The sequence below is a fragment of the Schistocerca gregaria genome, chromosome 5 (genome assembly GCF_023897955.1).
Source record: "Schistocerca gregaria isolate iqSchGreg1 chromosome 5, iqSchGreg1.2, whole genome shotgun sequence".
Lineage (NCBI taxonomy): Eukaryota > Metazoa > Arthropoda > Insecta > Orthoptera > Acrididae > Schistocerca > Schistocerca gregaria.
Genome location: NC_064924.1, coordinates 198,354,323 through 198,381,982, shown reverse-complemented (window position 1 = coordinate 198,381,982; position 27,660 = coordinate 198,354,323). Strand labels below are relative to the sequence as shown.

Sequence of the window (27,660 nt, the reverse complement as noted above, 5' to 3'; positions counted from 1 at the left end):
ACTCACTTAGTTGCTGGTAATGGCATCTTGGTCATCTTAAAACTGTTCTTCACTAACACAACTCACCATGTCTGGTCTCAAAGGCAACTAACGCTCATGACTATTACAGTGTACATTCAAACTAAACCAGATTTGCATTCTCATAGTGGTACTAATAGTGTCTTTGTTATGCAGCTGGCATGAAATATGAATAGACATCATCTTTCAGATGTAGAAATGTGCCTAGCAACTTCAGTTTATGTCACACGAGTCCTCTTCATGTTGTGATTTTTTTTCTGCACATTTACAGAACCATAGATCTGGATACTTAATTTTTTTCTAATTTTTGCAATTTTTTATTGAAACCAAGCTTTCCTATTTAACTTTATTTATTATGCCATGCTTAAAGAGTTAAGAAATACATAGTCATCAATTTTTAGTATCATGTTTCCTAGTAACAGTGTTCTTCAATGTGTTTTCTTGTCTGTTTCTAATGAGCAGTTGACTACTTTTGGTAAAATTACTGTTTTTAAGAAATAGATAAGGAAATAGGTGTTACATGTACTGTAAGTGTTCAGAAAAAGTTTTAAACTAAATTCCATAGCATAATAAGATGCAAAACATTTTATACCATTGTGCCATTGGCTTGCAGATACTGTGTGTATTCTACATTTTGTGGGATAGTAGGCTGTAAAATTCTTTCTTCCACTGTCTCATGTATTTGCAGTCACTATGTGCATTAATTAAATTTTTTGTTTCAGATTGTAATAGCGACCTTCCAAAATATGTATCATGTGCATACATGAAGTTTCGTTCTAAATCCCTCAGATATACAACATATAATTTATTAACTGAACCCCAGAAGAGGAGCTATCATTTGAAGGCTTTACTGTACTTACAGAAGGAGACCCAAAGATGTACCGCATGTGGTGGAGGCACATTTGAGTGTCTATCAACAGTTACTGGCACACTGGTAATACTAGACACTTAGTTTTCTGTTTTTCATATTTCAAGTCATTTTATGTATACATATAAAAGTATAAATTACATCTCATGAAGAGATGATGGGTAACTTTTGGAGATGAAGTAGTAAATGCAACACAAGATCACATAGATACAAATAAAAGGACTAGACCAAATCTTTGGATTACACAGTGGCTATTTAATAGTTGAAATGAGAAAATATAAATGTGGATCAAATGAAGCAGGTGAAAGAGAACACAGAAATATAAAGAACACAAAAATGTTAGAGTGTAACCAAAACATTCAACATAAAAATATGCAGCTCACGATGGAAATGGGCAACAAATCCATAAACTTCCTAGCTCCCATGAATGATGTCAGTACATACACACATTGTTTCAAAATTTATAGAAACAGTGCAGCAACAGACAAAGCAATACCTTTTTGCTCACAATGCACAGCACACAAAAACATACAGCTTTTACTCAGTGGTACACCATTGCATATCTGTTAATGTGTCCAAAGACGATTTCACAGTAGAGTTAGATGCAATAAAATTTACTGCCTCAATCAATGGATACTGTGATGTCCGGAATTAAAAAAAAAAAAAAAAGGAGGGTGGTAATTTTTTGTTTTTTATTTTGTTGAAAGGAAAGAAAGAAAAAAAGGGTGAATAAAGGTGAAGGGAAGTGGTTCTATTTTTACTGGAATGAACTTATTAATGGACATCACAAAAATTTATTTTACCTATATTTTTTTTACTCATCGAAGAAGACAACACAACACATATAAAAGAAATCATCATACTAATATTATCCACAGAATGATAGTTTCACAAGACACTTTCTAGCTCGACTGACTCTTAAGACTGAACAAGACTCGACTGACTCTACTCTCTCTCTGGACCACAGCCTCTTCACGTCCCTCTGGCCCAGAGATTTCAACTGTGATTCGCACGCCGATTATTTAATTAATCGTACAGCCGCTGGGCGCGCGCTTGGCGCGTCATTTAAATGGGGTTAAACGCACACCGCGAGAGGCGTGGGCTAGCGGTGTCTTACAGGTATCGCCACACGGCCCCCTCTACTGGTGCGTAAGTTTTTCAAACTTCGCGGCAGTACCAGATTTGAGTTGACGAACAAGGTTGTGCAGTGTTTGCACCAGCATTATACAACATTTTCAAACATATGACAAGTACATACATATATAAAGAATTATAGCCTAAAGTACAAAGTTTAAGTAAATATACATAAATTGTTGCACATTACAAAAAGCCACTTTGAAATTGATCAATGGATGATTCATTTTTTTTTAGAGAGATGCCTGCACCGTTGGCAGTCCTGTTATTAAAACAATAGCTGCTACCCTGTTTTCACAGTTCTTATTGTGTCGACCAGTGAGCACTATGCTTTGCCTCAGTTCAGTGTGGTGCGTCGTGCGAAGCACAGTAAAAGTCACAGCACCACAACTTTGTTTACTTTACAGTTTGCACATCAGGACAATAGGTAATGAATCTGCTTACGACAAAAGAACACAAAAGGTCATACAATTTGGTTTTAAGTTGTCGATGACAACAAAGTTCATGTCAGTATTGTTGGTGTTTAAGAGTGGCTGTGCGTGCACGAGTGCAGTAATTTTGATATAGTGGTCCATCCACCACGCACCGCGGCACTGCGTACAGCCTCGCGCTCGGGTCCGCTGTTGAGGTATAATAGGCGGTGACACGTCTGGCGGCGCCACCCCTTACGACGGACGCGACAGTACTGGTAGCCGCATCCGAAGACCGTACAACGCAGACTTCCAAGCACTTTCCATGGTAGGGATCACTGTGATACGCATAATTGCACTTTATCGTAGAATTTGAGATTAAACTTATCACTTTGTACGGAAAACACTTTTCTATCATATTTTTACTCTTGACTGGTTGATTTCTCTTTATCAACACTATTTGATTTTTTTTTACACTGTTCAGAAGGGAGGTTCGACGTCCTGTTCCTTCTGAGAACACATTTTCACAGACACTTCACTTTTGAGCAAAATTACACTTTGCATCTTTTCTCCTTTTATATTAGGTGCACATAGTAAGACTGTTTTGTGTGTAGCCTTCACAAGAGGACATTTAAGTTTTGAATAGGCAAGTTCAAAATTACATAGAAAAAATGGACATGTACATATACATAAAATGATTACCTACTATAGACATGAAATTCAATATACATAATACAAATGAACTTCTTCGTAGCTAAGTTGCTACATAGCCATTGAAATACTTTGCTAGTCGTGACCTGTGAAACTCTCCCAAAATTCATATTTATATAGAGAATACTAGTTGTTTACATCTTCAAAAACTTACAATTAGACATGTTTTGCTAGTCGTGTCCTGTGAAACTTTACAAAATTCAGATTTATATTGAGATTGCTAGTTGTTTACATTTACAAAATTTTACAATTACACATGACATGACATATTTATGTACACAAAATTCAGGTTGTGCCATCTATTTCTTGCTGTGCATGTGCACTAACGGAGTACCATCTCCTTCTTTACAGAATATTGAAATCTATGGCATCTGCCATCAAGAATTCTGCAAAACTCGACGAGAGACCCTAAGTGCTGCAAATTATGAATGGACAAAATATACAAAAGAATAGTGCAAAAACCTCACTACCCCACTATCCATCGTCCAGCAGTGGGCAAGGAGGTGGGAGTAGGATCAAGATAGAAGGATTGGGTTATATTCATATTTACAAAATCTTCATCAATACAGTAGTGTTTTCACACATGTGTGCGACGAATAGTGTATCTGTTTGCGTAACGTATGCATCATAAACTTTGCCATTGCGCAAGTGTCACTGACTTTAAGCCAATTCATGTTGTATTCAGTTTCATCCTTTAAAGTTGATCCGAATTGCTGTTTAAGCAAAAAGAAATTCAATGATCATTGTCAATCACTTCCTGTAAATCAGTCAAAGATTTTTGCAAGAGTCAATGTGAGTACCGTATATGGTTTAATTCACTCGTTGAATCAGTCATGTTTAGGTAAATACGCGCTTAATGACACGGTAGTTTATATTCCTGAAAAAAATTCGGTCAGTAAACGTACTAATAAATGACTATAGGATCCTTCCATAAGAGGTGTACATTAGTGAGTATCACGTAGTAAAATAAATATATGAATTTCCTGTAGGTAAAGGAAAATGAATGCGCTTTAGTTTCCATAAAGACAAGAAAATCGCTGTGTCCACGAAGACAGCTGCGTCGTACTGCTTCACACACAAATCTTCAAAAACTTATCCACTTTGCTGAAAGAGAAAGAAAAATCTCATACACTAAAGTATGTTTTCTTGTAATCGCGAATTGTACGTCGTACCGGTAGTCGTGTAGTTTTTGTTTCCTGGTCGAGAACATGAGCAGAGAGCGGGAGACTTCGTATCCTAGCAATTGTTTTATGAGAGTCGCATTTTCTTAACTCTGGTCCAGACAGAACGACATAAAATTGCATAACTTATATACTATCCCACTTACACAAATACATATGTCCATGTCCTCACAGTATCAAGTAATGAGTGCTAGATTTCACCTAAATTACTTCACAGGATAAAAACATTTTTTTTAAATAGTGTTAATGTTAGTGAGTTCATAAGTTCGTAACCATTAAACACGACCTTCGTAAATGTAGAATACGAATCTTACGAAGGCAGCCTGCATGCATGGTACTACGCAATTAGCCTGTGTAAAGAATGAAATTCTATAACGACAGCAATTTTTATTTGCTACGTAAGCAGATTATTTATTTCGCTGTGGCTGATAAACATTTTTCCTCCACAATGACCTATGTACAAAATTTACGTTTGTTACGATGGAGAGCACACAAACTCTTTATGCCAAGCGTGAGATAATGGTTTTTTAAATAGGGCACATACCAAATAAGTTTTTCTTTCTCCTTTTTTATTGCCTACACGGCGAATCATTTCTCATTAACATCTATCAGTATTCATACACACGTATCGTTTTCATTCATACAGCTTCATATAATTAATATTCACCTTTCTTCTCATAGAACAGCTTCAATATAAATCGCAAATCATCAAATAATACTACATGGTGGCATCATTGGCTCACACACGACGAAATCCTCATCATCATCATAAAAACTACCTTATAAACTAAAATTCACATTCATTCTTTCACACTCATTTCAGCACAATCATTCACTCATGCTGGCGTATAGTATAGCATTCTGGTGGCTCTCAAATTCATCACAGTTATTAACATAATAAAATCTTTTTTCTTGTACATAGTTTCCTGTTCTAGAAAATGCCTGTTTAAGGAGTAAGTTTGGTCGCTAACTTCGTTGTCCTTGGCTAGTAGTCAAATTATTCGTAGCATAGTAAATATAACGTAGATTAAATAGTTCTTCGATTGCATGTAATGTTTAACGTAGATTTGCTATAGTTTAATGCGTTATGATTCTTTGCATTGACTAACAATTAACACTAACATTTTAGCTGTAACTAGCACATCCTTTCTCTTTCTCTTACTTTACATACTGCTTTAAGTGGTGGTGTGCGTAAAGTCCTTTAACTTTCTGTGTTGTAGGGTATGCTAATAAATAACATCCAGGGTGAGGAATATCGACGATCCGGTATGGACCTGAGTAAACTAATTGCCATTTCTTAAGCAAACGTTTTAGCCTCGTAGATTTGGGATGGGTTGTGAGCAATACCAAATCATCAATTTCGAACACACGTGTCGGTCTGACCCGTTTATCAAATTTTTTCTTCCGGAGCTCCGCAGTGTGTGCCAGGGTAATGGCAGCTTGCCTTACCTTTTCCTGCAAAGAAATAACGTTCGAAGACAACTTAGGCAGGGGACTTGACCATGAGTTTTTTTTCTGGTTCGTCTGATAATAACTCGGCAGGTGAGAATCCGGTTGAACTATGTGGCAAATTGTTCGTACTCGAACGGAGCGAGGTATTCTATCCATTTGGAATGTTTTGTAGAAGAATGGATGCGCATAAATTGATTAAATTCTTTAAAAATTCGCTCAACGGGGTTACCCTGTGGGTGAAATCGGGAAGTAAGAACATGTTTAATATCGGAATCTTGCAGAAATGATTTCCACTTTGCACTCGTAAAGTACGATGCATTGTCCGTTAGGACAGCGACAGGTTTTCCGACGCGGGCTAGGTAGTCGGCCGAAAAGCGTCGAATGATAGCCGCAACAGTGGCTGTGCGCAAGGCGTACAATTTCACATACTTAGTAAAAACGTCCAATATAGCCAAAATGTATTTAGCACCACCGCGGGATTGTGGATAGGGTCCGCCAATGTCTACGGAAATCAAATCAAGCGGTTGCTTTGGAAGAATGGGATGCAATTCAATTGATGCATGTTTGTTCAAATATTTTGCCTTCTGGCTAATGATACATTTGCTAATGACCTGCAGGACTCTACGTCGCATGTTAGGAAAATAGCAGAAGCGTAGGATCTTGGCGGCACATTTATTAATGCCATAATGTCCCCAGGTTTTGTGGGTGAACAAAATGAAGTCGTCAACATAAGCTTCCGGTAAACATACCAACCAACGCTCTGACACGAAATGGGAACGATGAAACAGTACACCATTGTTGATCTTGTAGTAATTTTGAAGATTAGAATTTGAATTCTGACATAATTTTGTTTTTACTGTAGACCACCTAGGATCGGCATCTTGTAACTGTGCAAAATCCCTGCAGATTCGGTGATAGTAGCGGTTGTAGGATTCGTCATACATTAACATGACCTGAAAGTCGGAAGTTTGCTCATGCAAATCTGAAAGATTTTTCGCATCGTGCGGAAGACGAGAAAGAGCGTCCGTAACAATATTGGTTTCGCCGGAGATGTAAATAATTTCGAAATGGTATTCTTGTAACGACAAACACCAACGAGTGAGCCGGGAATGAAGTAATTTGCAAGACAGTAAAAATGATAAAGCTTGGCGGTCTGTATAGATGCGTGTATGTTTTCCCCAGAGAAAATATTGAAATTTTCGCATAGACCAAATAATTGCAAGGGTCTCGCGTTCCGTAACTGAATACGATCTCTCGCATTCAGTTAAGGTGCGACTGGCAAAACTGATAGGTTTTACTATTGTTCGATCATGTTCAACAGACAGTTGAAACAAAAAGGCCCCAAGTCCATAAGATGACGCATCGGTCGATAGGCAGAAGTCTTTTGACATGTCCGGATGACAGAGGAGTGGTGCGTGGATTAATGATTGTTTAATTTTTTCAAAATCGGCTTGACATTCTGTAGTCCATCGCCAAAGGGAATTTTTCTTTAGAAGATTTAGAAGATGTGGGCTGTTAAGAGCTTGCTGTGTCACGAGCTTTCTGAAAAATGACGAAAGACCCAAAAATGCTTTAAGTTGTTTTTTGGTTCGGGGTGCAGGAAAGTTGCGAATTGCTTCAGTCTTTTTAGAGTCCGGCGTGATGATGTGGCCAAGGAACTTAATCTGTTGTCGGGCGAACCTTGATTTTTCCAAATTGATTGTCACGCCTGCATCGGCGAATTTAATCAAAATTTGTCGTAGAAGATCGACATGTTCTTCGAAGGTGGCAGTCGCCACAACTAAATCATCCACATAGGGAGTGATTTGTGAAAGTAAATCTGGCCCGAGGACGTCGTCAAGCGCCTCGATAAAGATTCCTGCACTTATTCGTAACCCGAATGGCAAAACACGGAATTGGTATGATCGTCCTTCGCACAAAAATGCGGTATATTTACGTGATTCAGGATGTAGAAGAACCTGGTAGTAGGACGATCGTAGGTCGATATTAGTCAGAAATTTGGCGTTGTGAAATTTCAGGAGTTGTTCGTCCAGATTTACAGGGCGAGTATTTACCGGTATAATAATTTTGTTGATTTCGCGTGCATCGAGAACAAGACGCACGCTTCCATCGGGTTTCGAAACTGACAACAAAGGGTTGCAATACGGCGAGTGCGAATTTTCTATGATTTTCCAACGTAGCATTCTGTTAATTTCCTGCATAACCGCTGGTTTTTTAGCCCACGGTATATTGTAGTGTGTACGACAAAATGTTAGGTGGGGTTTGACATCCATCTTGTACACATACCCACGTATGATACCAGGTTTATCTTGAAAGACTACTGAAAATTGTTGAAGAAGGTGAAACAGATTCTGTTTTTGCAAATCAGTTAGATGGTAGGCTTCGGCACACTTTTCCCACAGAGTTTTACTATCAGCATTGTAAGAAGAATTGCAATTGTTTGTCATAGAAAAATTAGTGATGGGCACAGATTGTACTTTCAAGTGACGTACGTCCCGATAAGAATTGTTGTTATTAATTGTTTTAGATAAAGGTATCAAAGTTATTTGCTTTTCAACCGTCAATTGACAGATACCATTCCCTAAGTCAATCACTGCTCGATACTGATTTAAGAAATCGATGCCGAAAAGACATGGAACTGTTAAATTATCCACAACAAGGAAATGATAACGAACATGCACGTTGGAAACAACAAAAGTTAGAAGAGCTTGTAATTTGACATTTTTTGATTTGTTTCCAGTGGCACCGATGATTCGGCAGTTCTGCACTGGAAACGTCGGAAGTTTAGAACCTTTATCTAGATCCAAGTACAGGGAACTAGAAATCACGCTTGCTGACGCTCCAGTGTCGAATAACACTTCTACAATGGATTTCTCTAACGATAAAACAGCAGTTGCCTGAACCGTTACCTTTACTTTGTCGTTATTACTAGACTTATTATTCTCGGCAAGAAGGTCATGTTCCATAGTGTGTCCGTCTTGGAATCTCAAAAAACAATTTGCAAGATTATTTGCGCCCGTGCTCACGTTCTCGACCGGGGGTTGGGCGCTTACGCCGGTCTGCTCATGTTTTCCGCCGCGTTATTAGGCGACGCGTTTTGGTCATCACTTACCTCAATAATATTTATCCTTTGTTCATGGACATGTTTGGTATTTGGTGGAGTTTGATTACCGCAGTCCTGATTATTAGCATTGTTTGTTGGTACAAAGTGTCGTGCATTCGGAAACATATAATTGTAGTTGTGTGGTGTATAGTTCGAATTCCCCACTGCGGGGGTGGATAACTGACTCTAGAATTTTGACAATTTGAATTATTCTGCTGATATGGCGAATTTCTCTCAAAATAACCAGGGTTGTATCTTCCATCCTGACGTCTGTTTTGATTGTTGTTGTTTCGGTTACGGTTGTTGTTGCCTCTGGAGTACTGATTGTTGTTGAAACTACCATTGTGTCTGTTGCCATTACTATTACTTTTTCGGTAAAATTGACCATTACCAAAACTGTTGTAATTGTTGGAATTTTGGAATCGGGGATCGCAAGATTGCTGCGAATATTGTGTGAAGTTGGGCTGTTGTGATTTTTGCCCCTGATTTTGAGGAAGCGGGTTTGCATTCCACATGTTACCGCTGTTGTTATTTTGATTGAAATTATGGCAATTGTTTTGGCGAGAGTTGGAATTAGGATTATAAATATGTGGAGTGTTCCCTGAATCTCCTCTAAACACAAGGTCTACTTCATTCAAATAATCTAGAAATTTCTTGATGTTAGTTTCCGAAACACCAATTAATTGTGTCCGGTAATGCAGGGGTAAATGACTTTTTAAGGTGTTAATCACATCGGCAAGATCGGCCGGTTTTGACCAATAAAGTGTTTTGTCCAGGTATCTTTCAAAATATTGACGCAAAGTTTCTTTACGAGGGTTGTATGGTTCGGGATTGTGAACTTCACGTCGAAGTTGTTTTTGCTCATGTTCTGACCAGAATTCCTGCAGAAAAGCCTCTTCAAATTGCTTGAAAGTTAAATTTTGCCTTTTTATTTGAGCTCCCCATCTGGATGCTCGCCCCCTCAACAGATTACTTACAAATAAAATCTTTTCCGCATCTGACCAGTTGTGCGGAAACATTCCGTCAAAAGACCTAATAAAAACAATCGGGTGCACCGCTTGGGTATCATCGGAACTGAACGTTGGAAAATAGGCATGTTTAATCATGTTACCGTCAACAATACCGGCAGGCATTATAGGGCCTGAACTATTGTTCCCTGGTGAAACTTTATGGCACAAGGGTGGTTGAGAATTACTGTTTTGTGCGATCACTGAGAGCGGCTCTGTTTGATGTTTTTCGCTCGCAAGTGATTCGCTGTTAGACTGTGGAACAAACTGCACAGTGAAATTAGGCGGTGAACTCGTTGTGAGTGGGGTTGTAGGCGGAACAGTATCTACGTTAGAATCGGGAGTTAATAACTGAGAAATTTGGTTTTTTAAAGTGTTGGTCTCGGTTTGCACCTGCGACATGGCCTGGTGTAAAATCTCTTTTGTAGCGGTTTCTACCCTTTGCTCAATGAGCTTGTTGCAAATACCACATTCGTGCACTAATTTTTCTGCAATGTTTGCGTTACACTCTAAAGAAAGCGATTCTGTTTTTTCCTCCAAATGGGAAATTTTTTCTTTCATTTCTAATTGTTGTGAGCATACTACGCTAACTTGTTGAGTAATACCTTCGATATCCATCGAAATTTTATTTTGTGAGGTGGTTTGATTTTGCACGAAATTCTGAACTAGATCATTGACCTGAGCCTGAGCGTTCGTGACCTGATCCAACTTGGTTTTACATGACTGCATTTCGTAATTTGTCACTGTTTGATATTTAACAAAGGAATTTTCGTGAGTGTTTACACGACATGACAATTCGTTGAAACTTTCGGTCAATTGTGTCGTTTTTGAATTAAGTTCTGAGATTTGGTTAGCCTGTTTTTCCAGAGTAGATGTTACCTCAGAAGACAATTGATCGATTTTGCTGTTTAATTCTTTTGTACTCTGCTCCTGTTTATCAAATCTAGTGTCTAGTTTATCAAACCTTTCATTAAGGATGCTATCCATACTTCGCGTAAGAAGTTGTATTAAAATTCCGTACTGATTCGGATCAATGTTTGGATCATTGTTCCTTTCACTAGAGTTGTGCAAATTAGGATCGGAGTGGGAAATCCCTAGTTGGACACGTCTACTATCGTTTTCCATAGGGTCAGGATTATTGGGTGTGTCATCTGATGAATTACTTTCGTTACTTAGTATTATTTGATGTGATACACCTGCAGTAAATTCCATAGATTCTGGGCTGGAAAAGCCTAGGAAAGGGGATGCTGATGATACAGTAGCATCACCGTTATCAGTTTGCTGTTGCTGTTGTTCCATTTTTGCCAATAATTAACAAACGTGAAATATACAAATAGTACACCCAGAATGGCGATGGCTTGCAAAGTACAAAAGATAAATAAAATTTAAATAGTTAGACGGTAATAACTATTACTTGATAGAATTTGCAAAAATGTCTGAATTATTATTGTGGTTGTAACCGTATTCGCGTAGCTAATCTGAAAGTGGTGACATGACGTAACAAACAGGATTGACTCATAACAATGACTTCTGCATATCTTACTGTTGAATTTCAATGTTACAATAATAGAAATTCCATTCACAAAGGGTATGATTCTTGTTTAGGGAAAGGCATGGGAAATGGGAATAAAAGTTAGCATAGGCGGGAGACGCACGCTGGACAATGGCATAGCAGAACAAATGCTTTTGCACTACTCACCGCGCTGCGTTGAAGCTTGCAGAAATCTTGTTAATCTTGAAACAACGTTAGCTCTCGTTTTCATATTGGGCATGAAAGAGAAAATTACAGTTTTTTAGCCAATGTACAAGACAATAAATATTACTACACGTATGATTTTACTTTAATTTGCCCTTGTTAAGTTCATTCCAGTAAAATCCGAAGATTGGCGTCCTGTAAACGGTCGCCAGTGTGATGTCCGGAATTTAAAAAAAAAAAAAAAAAAAAAAAAAAAAAAAAAAAAAAAAAAAAGAGAGTGTGGAAATTTTTTGTTTTTATTTTTGTTGCAAGGAAAGAAAGAAAAAAAGGGCGAATAAAGGTGAAGGGAAGTGGTTCTATTTTTACTGGAATGAACTTATTGATGGACATCACAAAAATTTATTTTACCTATATTTTTTTTTTTACTCATCGAAGAAGACAACACAACACATATAAAAGAAATCATCATACTAATATTATCCACAGAATGATCGTTTCACAAGACACTTTCTAGCTCGACTGACTCTTAAGACTGAACAAGATTCGACTGACTCTACTCTCTCTCTGGACCACAGCCTCTTCACGTCCCTCTGGCCCAGAGATTTCAACTGTGATTCGCACGCCGATTATTTAATTAATCGTACAGCCGCTGGGCGCGCGCTTGGCGCGTCATTTAAATGGGGTTAAACGCACACCGCGAGAGGCGTGGGCTAGCGGTGTCTTACAGATATCGCCACAATACACTCCATTGCTGACTGACCACACCTTGCACAGGGAACAAAAATTGAAAGTTATACATTCCTCTATGCCCCATCAGTTGCCCTGTCTATAGGAAGGGGTGTAAAATGACATATCTAGGAACATCAGCCTATATTGTTGCCAAAACACTGCAATCTTGCTACTATAAGATTTCCTGCTATGTGAAGAACACCACAGCCCAGCGTATTTTCGGTAGCAAAGTTTGGACCCCAGTTAGTAGCCAACAGGATGGTTTACAAAACTATTTGTTCTGATTATGTTAAGTTTTATCTTGGTCAGTTAGGCAGAACAAAGCAACTAGCCTGGCTGAATATGAAAACATTCGGAGGTTGCAATATTCTGACACCACATTTGCTGAGTGTGTACCAGGTGAGTGTCACAACTACCAGCCACAGTCCCATGTCCTCCACTTATAAAACAAAGGCCTAAAGCTCAATCTGCTGAAAGTTCTTGAAATCAATAAACATCTAGCCCACAGTAATGATCTAATCTTAAATCGCCAAATACAGCTCAATATTTCCCCTCTTCTAAACTTCACATAATCCTTTCAGTTTTCCATTACTTCACACACTGTCTGTGCCTTGTAAGCTGAAAACTGGTTAACACAATAAATTAATCCTGTTGGACATAATTTATTATAATGTTGTTCTACGAGTAACTGATGGAAGAAAAGGGATATAATAATTCCAACTCAAAAGGAGGCAGTTGCTGACAACTCTCTGAAATGTCAGTTTAATAATTTAGTAAGTCATGATTGAAACAATTTGACATAAATAATTTGCAGAAGGAAGGGGGCCTGTTATAAGCTGAACTCAGTGAAAATCAGTTTCATTTCTGAACAGATGTAGGAACATGCAAGATAATACTGACCACATATCTTATCTTAGAAGAGAGGTTGGTGACAGGCAAACCTAGATTTAAGGCATTTGCAGATTTAGAGAAAGCTTTCGATACCATTCACTAGACCACATTCACTGAAATTTTGAGGGTATCAGGGATTAAATACAGAGAAAACCAGCATGAGAAAATTTGATAAATAAGAGCTAATACAGAGGCTTACCGATAATCATGATTCACACAAGCCATTCGCTATTGGAACAGGGAACAGGTGGTCAGTTAGTGGTACCAGAAGTGCCCTCCACCATACACCATCAGGTCGCTGCTGGAGTATTGATACAGATGTAGAAATTTTATTTACAACTTGTACAGAAACCAGACTACAGTTCTGCATGCCAGTGGATATGAAAGCAGTGGTTGAGAAGGGAGTGAGACATGGTTGTTGCCTACCTATCCACAGTGATATTCAATCTGTACTTTGAGCAATCAATGAAGGGAACCAAGGACATATATAGTAATGGAATTAAAGTTCTTAGAGAAGTAATAAAAATTCAAGGTTTGCTGGCGACATTGTAATCCTGTCAGAGACAGCAGAGGACCTGGAGGATCAATTGAACAGACACAGTCTTGAAAAAAGTAAAACATAAAAATGAATTTAAGCAATGGAAAATCCAGGGTGGAATAATGACAATATTATAAAAAGAAAGTTTGCCACCCACCATCTAGAGATGTCGAGTCACAGTCAGACACAACAAAAAGACTGTCATACATGTTGAACTTTCAGCCAAAAGGCAAAATATAATTCACACACACATGACCACTGCCTCTGGCCACTAGGACTGGCATGTGAGCAACTGCACCTGATATGAGCGGTGGAGGTAAAGAGATGTGTGGGACAGGGAGCGGGAAGGCTAGCAGGTCACAGGTGGCGAAAGATAAAGCACTGCTTGTGGTAGCATGCAGGAACATGGTCAGGACAAGGTAGGGCAGCTATGTGCAGTCAGGAGGTGTGGGTGGGTGGGAGGGAGGGAAATGGAAGGGGACTGGAAAAGGTGACAAATAGCAGACAAGAAAAATGACTGGTGTGTGCATTGCTGGAATAGAAAGCTGTGCAGTGCTAGACTGGGAACAGGGAAGGGAATAGGTGAGTGAGGCACAGGAACTAACAAGTGCTGAGGCCAGGAAGTCACAGTAAATTAGGTTATATTGCAAGGTGAGTTGCTGCCTGCACAATTCATAAAAGCTGCACAATTCAGGAAAGCTGGTGTTAATAGGAAGGAACCAAATGGCTCAGACCTGTGAAACACGGTTTTTAGGTGGATGTGTCTGACATATGGTGGTGTCCTTCCACCTTCCATGGAGTTCAAAACCACAGTGGTGGAGTCTTTGTCACCGGGAGGATTAGGTGAACAGAATCAGTTTTTAGGTGCTGGATTCTTTTCCTTCCTACGTCCATGTTGACAGATTTGGTGAATGATGGTGAGGCAAGGTTTGAGATTAAGAAATTATGGAATGTTAACAGGGGTTAGTTTGGGGTATTGGGGGTGGGTCAAGGTAACCTTACCAATCAGACTCAACTCAAAGCCAATGCTGAGCCCTGCCTCACTCAGTTCACTCCTTCATCCAACCATGAATCCACCCCCACTGCTCCCAAATCACCCCTTGGTAACATTCCAGTATTTCTTAACATACCTTGCCTTACCATCAGTCCCCAAATCCCTCACCCTGGAAGGTGACCTTACATCTGCAGAAAGAATCACAATCCATCACCTCAAAATTGATCCTGATTTTATAATCCTACCACAAACAAAGGCTTCACCTTTATGGTTTTGAACTGCAGGGATTACCTGGCAGAAGGACTCTTGTCAGCTATCAGGTGTGTCCACCCTGCTCCAGAAAACCAGCAAGATATTCAATGCCTCCTCAAATCCTTAGGCTCATCCGAGAACCTCTCCCCTGAGACTATCTCAATCCTCATGCTTACCACTCACCACACACCTACTTTGTATGCACTTCCTAATGTCCATAAACCCAACCACCCAGGATGACCCCTTGTGGATGCTTACTGTTCCTCTACTAAGAGAATCTCTGCTGTCATGGACCAACACAAGTAGCCTGTAATCCACTACCCACACACCTTATAAAATACACCAACCACTTCATCCACTGACTCTTCTGAGTTCCTGTTCCTTTACCAAAAATTTTTTGACATTAAATTATTTCAAACAAATGTGCATTAAATTAACACAGAATCAATTATTTCAATCAATAAAAGACCTTTTGATACAGAGTGTATTATACAATAGAAAGGAAAATTAAACTACCAGAAATATAACAGAGACAGTGTTTCTGCATGCACAAACCACCACACAGGACAGTGACAAGTATTTGATGAACAGACGTCACATTGTGTGCAAGGAACCAAATGGATGATTGACAGTCTGCATTCAACCTCTTTGAGTGATGGGCTTGAGGAATCCATTTCTACTATATTGTATGAATACTCAGCAGTCAATGACAAAATCACATCCAATGCTTTCTTTTGTCTTTTGATGACTCACTCCATGTATTTTACATTTATGTGTGCATGTGTACATAAGATGACAAAACTAATAGCATTTAAATCCTTAAAGCTGAATGATAAGAAATTAACTGATTGACTCATACATGTAGACATCTACTGACTTACAAGTTTAAATTGAAAAGAATTTGGACGTTGTACATGACACTCTTTTTGATCTATAATACCTTAAACATGTTTGTTAAAATCAAACAACAGAAATGCCACCTTGGGATATCAACAATATTAGGGGAGGGATGGATTTCTACTCACCATAAAGAAGATGTGCTGAGTTGCAGGCAGGTACAACAAAAAGATTGTTATAGATTTAGCATTCTGCTCCAAGTTGTCAGTGATTTTGATCATGTGTGTGATGATGTGTGCATGAAGAAATAGGTTATTTTTGAGAATGTTCAGGTACTTACAAACCTGTATTTTCGTAAGTTGCTGGTATTAGTGTTTTGGATACATAAGTTATTTCATAGCAAATCTGAGGTTCATTGTGCACAAGAACAGATCACTCCTGAATTTCATTCTGTACCAAGGCAAATAAACATACATTTTTGATAGTTTCCAGAAGCTACTATTGTCTTGTGCACAATCTAATTTGTTGTAAATCTGCATTTGTGATTCAGTTACTTAACAGATATTCTGGCGAACTTGCTGTGTTACATCTAGTTTTCCCTTAAAGAGGAGCAGCCATATCTACATTTATTGTAAATTAACTTTGTTTTCCATTTTGCTAACATTTATAATTAATCCCTAAAATGTTTTAGAAAACTAGTAATTTTTACCGCAGGATTTTCTGTTGCCTTAATAGAAATCTTGCTTTATATATCTGCTTCAATTCTGACAGGAGATTTGCAACTTTTTAGCTCAACAGCTTAAAAGATAATCAGTGGGCTTAATCAGTGATTTGTTCACTGACTTGTAACACATTGCAGCAGCTAAAATGCAGTCCTACTGTGAATGCTACTCTTGAACAAGAAATAAGTTGCTTGACTGTCATTTCACAGTAGTTAAGGTGATTTCCATCTGCTGTGAGGTTTTGTGGTGGAAGAGCTTCAAACTCTTATGTATCTATGGTACTGGTACCAAAAGTACCTCAATTACTATCCACTCTAGTGGATCCTATCTCCTCTGCAAAAAGCATGGGATCATTATTCATCCACCTGACTGCGAACAGCAATTCAACGGTAGAGCTAGGCATCCTGTACAGGTTGGAAATGGATGAGGGATGTCTCAGAATCTAATAGCACTTCCTTAACAAAAAAGTTTGAGGTGCTGTCTTTCACTGAAACTGAACCAGTGGGACATATTTCACCTGTTTTTGGAAAACATGTTTTGTCCATTGTCATGAAGAGGCAAACACAAAAGAGTATGTGTCTATTAACCATTGGCAGTTCAATTGTTTTGTGAATGATGGTGCCCTTTATGGAAATGCCATGAAGGGATAGGAAAGGATATCAGGTGCACTCAGTGACTATGGCTTGCGGCCTCATTTAACGCATTGAAGGGGCTGTCTAGGCAGCCATTTAGAGAACAGGATGCAAGCAACTGCAAATTGTGACACACATTGGAACAAATGATGCCAGTCATCTGGGCTTGAGGTCATACTTTGGACATTCCACCAACTGGCAGAGAAAGTTGAGAAGACATGCCTTGCACATCGAGTTTCAGTGAAGTTCACAATTTGCAGCACTTTCCTGAGAACTGATTGTGGCCCTTTGGTTCTGAGTTGAGTGGAAGGACTGATCCAGAGACATTGAAGGTTCTGTGGTAAGATAGGCTGTGACTTTCTAGACTTGTACCATAGGACTGAGAACTGTAGGGAATGATTCAGGTGTGCACTACACATAAGAGCCTGCTATCCAGGTAGTTGACTGTGTGTGGGGCAAACAAGATTAGGTGGCTCTCCATCCAGTCCAGACAATGATATCTGTAGGAAACCCAGAAGTGTAAGTGTAAGATTGAAAGAAATGCCTCCCAAAGGTGAGAGTATTAAAACTGTAATGGTTAATTGCTATAGCACTTGTAACGAAGTTCCAGAGTTTGAACCACTCCTGAAAAGTAGTGAAGCTTACATAGTATTAAATACAGAAAGCTGATTGAAACCTGAAATTCATAGCAGTAAGATTTTTGGTGCAAATTTAAGTCATCTTGCGTATTAATAACCATTTCAGCTGTATTTGTGTCCTTTATTACTGGATCACTACTGCTTTCATCACACTAAGAGCCACATCTTCAAGTGATGAATAAAACATTAGTGTGGAAATTCTCGGAATCTTTTTACCCAACATTTGTTGTCATACATTCACCTGAAGATGTGGCTTTTAGTGCCATGGAACAAGTAGTTATGCAATAATAAAGGACTCAATACAGCTGAGGTGGTTATTAATACCCAAGATGACTATTCATAATTGTGATTGCCCCACCTATAAGGTTGTCTGCAGAAAATGTAAGAGAATATTGAAAGGATAGACTAGAGGGAAATGGAGGTGGTGTATTTGTCACAGTAGACATGAAAGTCAGATTGACCAAGATAGAAATTCGAGCTAAATGTGAGAATGTTTGGGCAAGACTCAATATGATGGGTGGGCATAAAATGATAATTGGATCCTTCTATCGCCCATCAGACTCATGTCCAAATATAACCAAAAGCTTAAGAGAGAACCTCAGTTCACTTCTATGTAAGTTCCCCAATCATACTGTAATTATCAGTGAAGACATTAATCATCCGACAATCAATTGGGTAAATTAAAACTTTGTTAGTGGTGGGTGTGATAAGACATCCTGTGAAACATTATTAAACGCTTTCTCTGAAAACTACCAATAGGTAGATCAGAAACCCACTTAAGATGCAAATATATTGGATTTAATAGCAAAATATAGATCTGACTTCTTTGAAGATGTCCATATGAGAACGTGTATCAGCAACCATGATGAAGCTGTATAATATGTTTAAAACAAAGCATAGGGCTATAAATAGAGAGCTGCTGAATGAGATGCATTTGGCTATCAAGAGAGCAATGCATGAGGCCTTCAATGACTCCATACCAGAATGTTGTCAAATGATCTTTCACAAAACCTGAAGAAATTCTGGTTGTGTGTAAAGGCTGTTGGTGGTACCAAAGTGAGGGTCCAGTCCCTAGTGAACAGGACAGGAACTGAAATTGAATGTAGCAAAGCAAACACTGAAAAACTTAACTCATTTTCAAATGTTCCTTTACAAAGAATAACCCAGGTGAATTACGCCAATTTAATCCTTGTACCTCTGTAAAGATAAGTGCAATAAGTATTAGTGTTAGTGGTGTTGAGAAATAGCTGAATTTGTTAAAATTGAGCAAAGCTTCAGGGCCAGACAGAATCCTTATCAGATGTTATACTGAATTTGTTTCTACTTTAGCCCCTCTTCTGACTAGAATCTACTATAGACTCCTTGAATGAAAAACCTGCCCAGTTCTTGGCAAAAAGCACAGGTCAGCCCTGTCCATAAGAAGGGTAGTAGAAGTGATCCACAAGACTACCATCCAATACCCTTGATGCTGATTTGTTGTAGAATCTTAGAACATATTCTGAGGTTAAACATAATGAGGTATCTTGAACAGTATGACCTCCTCCATGCCAACCAGCATGGATCCCAAAAAATTTCGATTATGTCAAACCCAAATGGCATTTTTCTCACATGACATACAGAAAGCTTTTGACAAAGGTAGTCGGGTAGATGTAGTAATTATTGAGTTCCAAACAGCATTTCACTCAGTACCACACCTGTGCAGCAGAGCTTCTGTAAAGTTTGGAAGGTAGGAGGCATGGTACTGACAGAAGTAAAGCTGTGAGGATGGGGCATGAGTTGTGCTTGTGTAGCTCAGTTGGTAGAGCACTTGCTCACAAAAGGCAAAGGCCCCGAGTTCAAGTCTCAGTCCGGCACACAGTTTTAATCTGCTAGGAAGTTTCATGGTAGTTGAAGTTTATAAAATTATCATTACACGGTTCAAAAATGTTTTCATTCTAGCACATGTTGTAGGCATTAAACATACACACACACAAAATTATCATTACACAGTTCAAACATATTTCATTCTAGCACATGAATGTTGTTACTTCTTTACTGGTGTGTAAGATTCAGTAGCACATGTATCTCCATTTTTCTTTCTTTCTTCATCAGGAAACAAGCATTACTGAAATGACTAGTGAAGATGGTGGAAATATAAACTCCATGAATGATAACAAGGAAAATGGATATGCTGGCCTTCATAGATGTAACATTGAAAGTGGGGTGCTGAAAAACAGCAACTCCACTGCATCATCTGATCATAAAGAATCACCAAAGAAGTTAACAGAATTAATTGAAGATACTGATGACACTGAAGATCCTAAATTTCATGTGAAAGAGTCACACTTTCTGATGGCATCAGTAACATCCATTGCTTTTGTACGGTCGTTTGCTTCCTATAACTTCTCACAATGTCAGTGTATGCAGATACTGGACTTCACTTTCACACAACTGCTTGAGCATTCTCATGAAGCTGGTGTGTAAGAATCATATGCTTACAATTAATAGCATTATGCAATCTGTTATGTCCTCATTGTTATGTCATATTTTCCATTTTTGTTCTGGCTCTAAATCACTGTAATTTGCTATAGTTTTAATTGTTATTTAGATTCTACAACAGTATTTGTTTGACAGTATAAACAATATTTTTGAACTACAGTTGTGTGAGAATTGTCAGCGCCTAAGTTAGAAGATTTGTTTTGTTGCATTGCATGACTGTTGCCACTGTCACTGTTGTGTTCATCTTTAATGTGGAATTGTTGGGAGATTTGCAGTAAAATTTACCTCAACAGACTGTGTGCAGAACACATGGGCAACTCATTCTACTTGAGTTTGGGATCCACAGCAGGTCAGATTTAAGGCAGACACTGAAGCAACCCAGAGGCATGTTAGTAGATTTATTATAAATGGGTTTTATCAAGAAGTTATGTGAACTCAAATGGTAATTCCTAGAGAGATGAAGATGTTCTTTTCAAAAAAACACTCTTGAAAAAGTTTAGAGATCTGGAACTTATGACAGATTGCATAGTGATCCTCGTGCCACAAAAAGTACATCTTGCAAAAAGAGAATGAAAACAAGTTAAGAGAAACCAGGGCATATAGATAGTCTTTTTTCCATTTTGTCATTTGTCAGTGAAATAGAAAAGGGGAGGAAAAACTGAAATGCAGATTCATATGTTGAGAGGGTATGTGGCACTATTCCAGTGGTTACAAAATAAGTGACTTTTGTGAACAACTTGGCTATTTGAGGTAACTTATCAGTAAGACTTTGTGTCACTCTGGCCTGACTGCACACACTGATTTGTAGAGAAGATTTCCATAAAATGACTGTATTCTCTACTGAGGCAAACTGGCCAACCACTGTTGTAACTGGTCCTTGATATCGTGGATACTGTCAAAGAGGTTGGGTTGACACCTGAGCTGGTCCCATACATGATTTGTTTGGGACAGATGTGAATATTTTTCTGACCACAGAAGTACCTCAACATCACGCAGAGACAGTTCATAGAGCATGCTGTGTTTGGAAGAGCATGGTCCTGTTGAAGAATGGCACCATGATACTGATACATGGAGATGCAGGATGTACATGACACGTCATTGTGATGTCAGAGTTCCCTCTATCACTACCAAGTCTGACATCCCCAGCAAATTGGGAAAAATGGGGAAATAATTTATAAAGTTTTGAAATTTTGGGAAAACACTCATAGGGGATGTAGTAGTAAGAAACAGAAAAGTTCCCTCCCACAGCTGATCAGCACGACCCTTTATGACCCCTTACTCAAATACTTGTAGATATTTTCTGATCTTATTAAAGGTGGTTCGTTTTTCCAAGACATCTGTATATGATAAATTTATAGTGCAAATCTGCTCAAAGAAGGTCTTGATCATGTTTTAAGTGAGATAACCAGTTCTCAAGACCTTCTATCTGAAGACCATTAACTTACGAGTTTGCAGAATTTTCAATTCTAATTTTAATCCAGATAAGTTTTTCTTCTGTTTATCCACAACTAATTGCCTTTTTAGCATACAAATCATACATACAGCACACATAGCTACTGAAATCTGAAGGTAAAAAAAGGTAAAGTGAAAATCCTTTTAACTCCTGACATATATTGATTTCAAATACACAGCTTTTTGTTCAGTGTTATGTACCTTCTTATTTATTTTGGAATCAAAATCATTTCTAATGAGAGTTAAGAATTACTGAAGAACTAATCAACGCTTATGGTCTTCATAAGAGATTTAGAATCATATGTGTGAATAAAATACCACAATATATGTTGAACAAATAGGCTGTTGGATATAATTATTTACAGAAAATTTTCCTCCATTTTTTCCATTGCTGGCTCATTCATTGTACTATTCTTTCCATAAATTTTTATCACTGGCATGAAAACAAACAAAAAATAGTGCAGGGGTGTTGTCATTGTGGCACTCCATCACCATAATGCTCATTTAATTTGGTTTTTTAGAGTTTTTGTGCTCATTGTATCTTCTTCTGGAAGACATTTATTGACGTTGTGGAATAAATTGTGCAGTAAAATTTGAGATTATTTTGGAGAATCTACAACACTCCATACTTCTTGGAAAGCAGCATGAAAGTTGGTGGCAAGAGGGCAGCATCTTTTTCGAGCAGAGGATGTGTTAGACACTAATTTAGCATAGGAATCTTGATGATAATGTGCTTCTGCTGCTAAACAAAAAACACAGTTGATGCATTCAGTACCCTTCCTATTGAAGTCATCATCACGTTTCTCTGCTCTCTCAACGAGTGTGTGCTTCAGAGTTAAAGAATGAACTTCAAACATTCCATGACATTTTGGGTTTTCTTTTTTCTTTCTGCCTCTAAGTCACATTTTTCAGCACGTATTAAACAGTCTCTTCCGTAATTGAAGAATGTAAAATCCAGGCTGGAATAATGACAATATAATGAAATGTATAATTTGCTACTCACAATATGGCAGAGATGCTGAGTTACAGATAGGCACAATAAAAAGACTGTCAAAGAAGTAAGCTTTCAACCAAAGAGGCCCTCATCAGGGCAAACACACACACACACACACACACACACACACACACACACACACACACACACACACACACACACACATTACCACAGTCTCTGGCTCCACATGCTACTAGTCTCTGACCACTGGGGCAAGCTGAAACAGAATGTTGTGGGAGTCCAGTACATGTTCTCAGATGGTAGGTGCATAAGCAATAAATGTGATATGCTTGGTTCACAATACAGTGATCGTCCGTTTTGGTGATCAGATGTGATTCACTGGAGCCTTGATAATGAGTGTGCCTGCCCTCACATTCAACATGTAGTCCCACAGTGGGCTACTGTCACATCCAAATGCCCCACAAATTTGGATGTAGCAAGGTTTTACCAACTGGTCAAATGGAGAAAACAATGAAATCCCTTACGAACTGAATTAGGTGCTGAAAATTCTATCTTAATTTGTATGTGACATCTCCCCATTCCTCAAAGTGATGACTCAACATCTTACACATCTTACATACCCTGGCAGACCTGGTAACAACATTAATTGCTAGCAACAATAATGCACGTTACCTGATTAAGAGCACTGCAATTTTAAATCACACATGTAATAGGTCTTTGGAGCAGGGTGTTTTCCCCGATAGACTGAAATATGCCATTGTAAAACCATTGCATAAAAAGGGGAATACGTCGGATGTCAACAACTATCACCCAATCTCTCTTCTGACAGCTCTATCAAACATTTTTGAGAAAGTAATGTATTCAAGAGTAGCCTCCCATATTTGTAAAAATAAAGTACTAACAAAATGTCAGTTTGGTTTTCAGAAAGGCTTTTCAACAGAAAATGCTATATACGCTCTCACTGATGAAATATTAAATGCTTTGAATAACCTGACATCACCCATTGGTATTTTTTTGTGATCTCTCAAAGGCCCTTGATTGTATAAATCATGGAATTCTTTTAAATAAGCTAAATCATTATGGTTTGAGGGGGGCAGTGCACAAATGGTTTAATTCATACTTAACTGGAAGAATGCAGAAAGTTGAAATAAGTGGTTCATGTAATATTAAAACAACAGCTGATTCCTCAAACTGGGGGACTATCAAGTACGGGGTCCCACAGAGTTCAGTCTTAGGTCCTTTACTGTTCTTGATATGCATTAATGACTTAGCATACCACATTGATGAAGATGCAAAGTTAGCTATTTTTGCTGATGATACAAGTATAGTAATAACATCCAAAAACCAAGAACTAAGTGATTTAATTGTAAATTATGTTTTTCACAAAATTATTAAGTGGTTCTCAGCAAACGGACTCTCTTTAAATTTTGATAAAACACAGTATATACAGTTCCGTACAGTAAATGGCAAAACTCCAGTAATAAATATAGACTTTGAACAGAAATCTGTAGCTAAGATAGAATTTTCAAAATTTTTAGGTATGTCCATTGATGAGAGGTTAAACTGGAAGCAACACATTGATGGTCTGCTGAAACGTCTCGAGTTCAGCTATGTATGCTATTAGGGTTATTGCAAATTTTGGTGATAAGAACCTCAGTAAATTAGCTTACTATGCCTACTTTCATGCACTGCTTTTGTATGGCATCATATTCTGGGGTAATTCATCATTGAGTAGAAAAGTATTCATTGCTCAAAAACGTGTAATCAGAATAATTGCTGGAGCCCACCCACGGTCATCCTGCAGACATCTATTTATGGATCTAGGGATCCTCACAGTATATATATTCACTTATGAAATTTGTTGTTAATAATCCATCCCAGTTCAAAAGTAATAGCAGTGTGCATAGCTATAACACCAGGAGAAAGGATGATCTACACTATGCAGGCTTAAATCTGACTTTGGCACAGGAAGGGGTAAATTATGCTGCCACAAAAGTCTTTGGTCACCTACCAAACAGCATCAAAAGCCTGACAGATAGCCAACCGACGTTTAAAAATAAATTAAAAGAATTTCTAGATGACAACTCCTTGGAGATGTTGGCTGCATGTGCAACATGGAGCGGGTCAGGACGCACAGCGACTGTCTGTTGTCAGCCTTGCCTTGGGTAAATGGCGCAGGCAACAGAGGTGTTGCCATCGTGCGGGGAACAGCAATGGCCACCAAGTCACATGGTTGGTGCACAAGAGAGGGGGGAACGTTTATCAACGTGTGGGGTAGCTGCCTGCATGGTGGGCATTGTTGCATCACAAGTGCGACTGTCATTAGAAGCACTGTTTGAAACACATGGCACTGAACGTGGCGAGCGCATCGGGGGTGCAGTGTCTACCAGACATGAATCATCACATGCAATTAATGTTTTGAACTAAACTGCTGAGTGTCTGAGCTGGTGTCTGCTAGAGAAACAAGGTTATATGGCGGCACTGTGGACTGCAGGACTTGCATACTAACTCACATATGGCGAAAGAAACAGAACATGGAACATAAGTACAGGTGCACAGTATCTGAGTGTTAGTGGGATGGTGTAGCAGTGAGCCCTGAACCATGTTGGAGAGAGTTTGTAATGGGACAAAAAATCCATACTGAGAATTAGTTCATTGATTTTGGAAATGCAGAAAGTCCACGGAAAACACAGAGAAGGAGATAGGTGCACCGTAACTTTGACAGAGCCTGAGGTTTCTAACGTTGATGCGTTGACTGCTCACAGAAGTGACCTCATCGGTGAAAAGATGGGGACAGCCATCAATGTAGGTATAATAGACAGGCCAGCACCAGTGTCGACTAGGAAAATGAGCCATGATGAAATGTTATTAATGTATAAATGACTGCTCGGCCGGGCAGACGAGTGGACCGAGTGCAATGTATGAGGATGCCTGTGAGGTTCCCTACAGGACTTGGTGTCTTTTAGGTCCTGCAGTCAGCTCGGGTGTTGGCAAGGTAACCGACACTTCTTAGCATTATCACCAAAAGGCTTGTGGTACCAGCAGTATGAATGAGCTGGATGTGGTGGTGGTGGTTACTGCAGCAGAATAGGAGGCTTGTGCTCGTCGATTTGATCTGGCGTGTATACCAGCACATATTGTGCGTGGATGAACTTGGAATGTTCGGACAGTGGAGAGAGTGATTGGATACTGCCAGGTGGTGTGGAAAGCGTGGATGTGGAATGAGCTCTGCCTCTGCCAGCAGACGCCTGGTAAACAGGAGCAGTGTCACCGGTGGTGAGGGGTGAGCTGATTGGTGTTGTCCTAGCAATGCATACAGTTGGTGTGCGATGCAGAGATGAGAGCCAATTGACTTGAAGGAGTGCACTAGCAGGTGAATCTGTAGGTCAGTAGGCAATTCGGCAGACTATACTGCCCACAGAGTGACATACATCATTGTATGCTCACTCACGAGCAACCGAAGGCGGCGCCAGATTTGTGATGGAGTTCGGTCACCCAAGTGTTCCTTGTACAAAATCTTGATGACTAATTCTTGTGGTGAGTGGGCAAGTCGGTCCATGATCATTTTCTTCACGAACTCTTACTTTGGTGGAGGTGGTGGCAAGAGGAGTAGATTGCAAATTAAGTCAGTGATCATGGAGGTGCGTGACAAGACACAAGAATTTAAGATTTGTCATTGGACACACGATGCTAGTCGAAAAGATGCTCAATAAGTGCAAACCATGGTAGAGGGTTGTCCTCATGTAAAGGAGGCAGATTCGGCAGACAACCAGGGGGAGGGGACAAAGGCAGCTTTGGTGTCCGTAGTAAAACCGACTGGACTATGGTAGGAGAGGCTGTACAGCAGGCCGACACAGTAGGCGTAGGTGTGTTACTGGAAAGCACATCCATAACAATGGTGGGTTGCATTGTCCTTGATGTATCGTGAAAATATGACATGGTTGGCACAGTCGGTACCATGGGAATGAGCGGTTGCACAATATGTGCAGGGGTCCCGTAAATTGGACCGGAGATTACAGGTACTGAATTGAATTAACCCACCCCGGACATAACATGGAAGGCTGGCACAGCAGACACAGGTGGTGCTGTGGGAGAGGCAAGTGGCTGAGTGACCAAAACCATGTGAGTTGGTAACTCATATGACCAAAGTTTAAGTTCATCTTAAGTGAGCATGGAGAATTGTGTGCACTAAAATGTTCTTGATTAGTTTGCCAATGAGGTAAAACCGTAATAGATCACGGTTGATAGTGGCCATGTGCATTTTGCAATAATGGTGGTGCTGCACATGGCATGACAGTAACTGTTGTTGCGGCCCACTGAGAGTCAAAGTATGTGTGCAAATGTAGATCACTTTGAGCATTATACGATCAATCAGTAGGTACACAGTTCTGAATATTATTCACTTCACACTTCACATATTGGCAAGCACAATCTGGCAACATGAAATCTGAGTACATTGTTTTTTGTTAGCAACATAGCACTCAAATGTTGTAGAGTGACAACTTTTGAAGTTAAGATGGTTGGAGATCGCAAATCACTGTGAATTAATGTAGAACCAGTCATTGGGGAAGGAATGAAGATGTCTGGCAATCTTGTTATACTACCAAATCTTCAAACAAAACACTGGGTAAGGTGTGCATAACCCGTTGATTTACAACACCCCGTGCGGAAGTTGCAGAAGAAATAGAAACCACGGGGTCACCAGTATGGGAACGAGATACAATTATCAGTTGAATGCAATAACTATCCCCATTAAATTCCACATAGAGACATATTTCACAGTAAGTTATATATACATAGACAGCTTGTGATATAGATCAGAGCTGAAAACTAATATGGTGGCTCAGCAGAGCTACATTACTAATACAACATTGAAGATCAAGGATTGGGTTAGGTACCAGTAGCACAAGCATAAAGACTAATGGAGATGAACTAAATGTGAAAATAGATGCTAAAGGTACT

At 39.1% G+C, this 27,660-nt stretch overlaps 1 protein-coding gene across 1 annotated transcript in view; it reads left to right on the top strand.

The window, feature by feature from the left end:
• LOC126271860 (uncharacterized) overlaps positions 1-20,350 on the top strand; it is a 74,472-nt gene extending 54,122 nt beyond the window's left edge. The window contains exons 2-3 of the mRNA XM_049974197.1: positions 741-952; positions 19,905-20,350. Of these exons, the coding sequence (XP_049830154.1) occupies positions 782-952; positions 19,905-20,276 (543 nt within the window). The 5' untranslated portion in view covers positions 741-781 and the 3' untranslated portion in view covers positions 20,277-20,350. The remainder of the gene's footprint in view (positions 1-740; positions 953-19,904) is intronic.
• Positions 20,351-27,660: the final 7,310 nt, after the last annotated feature.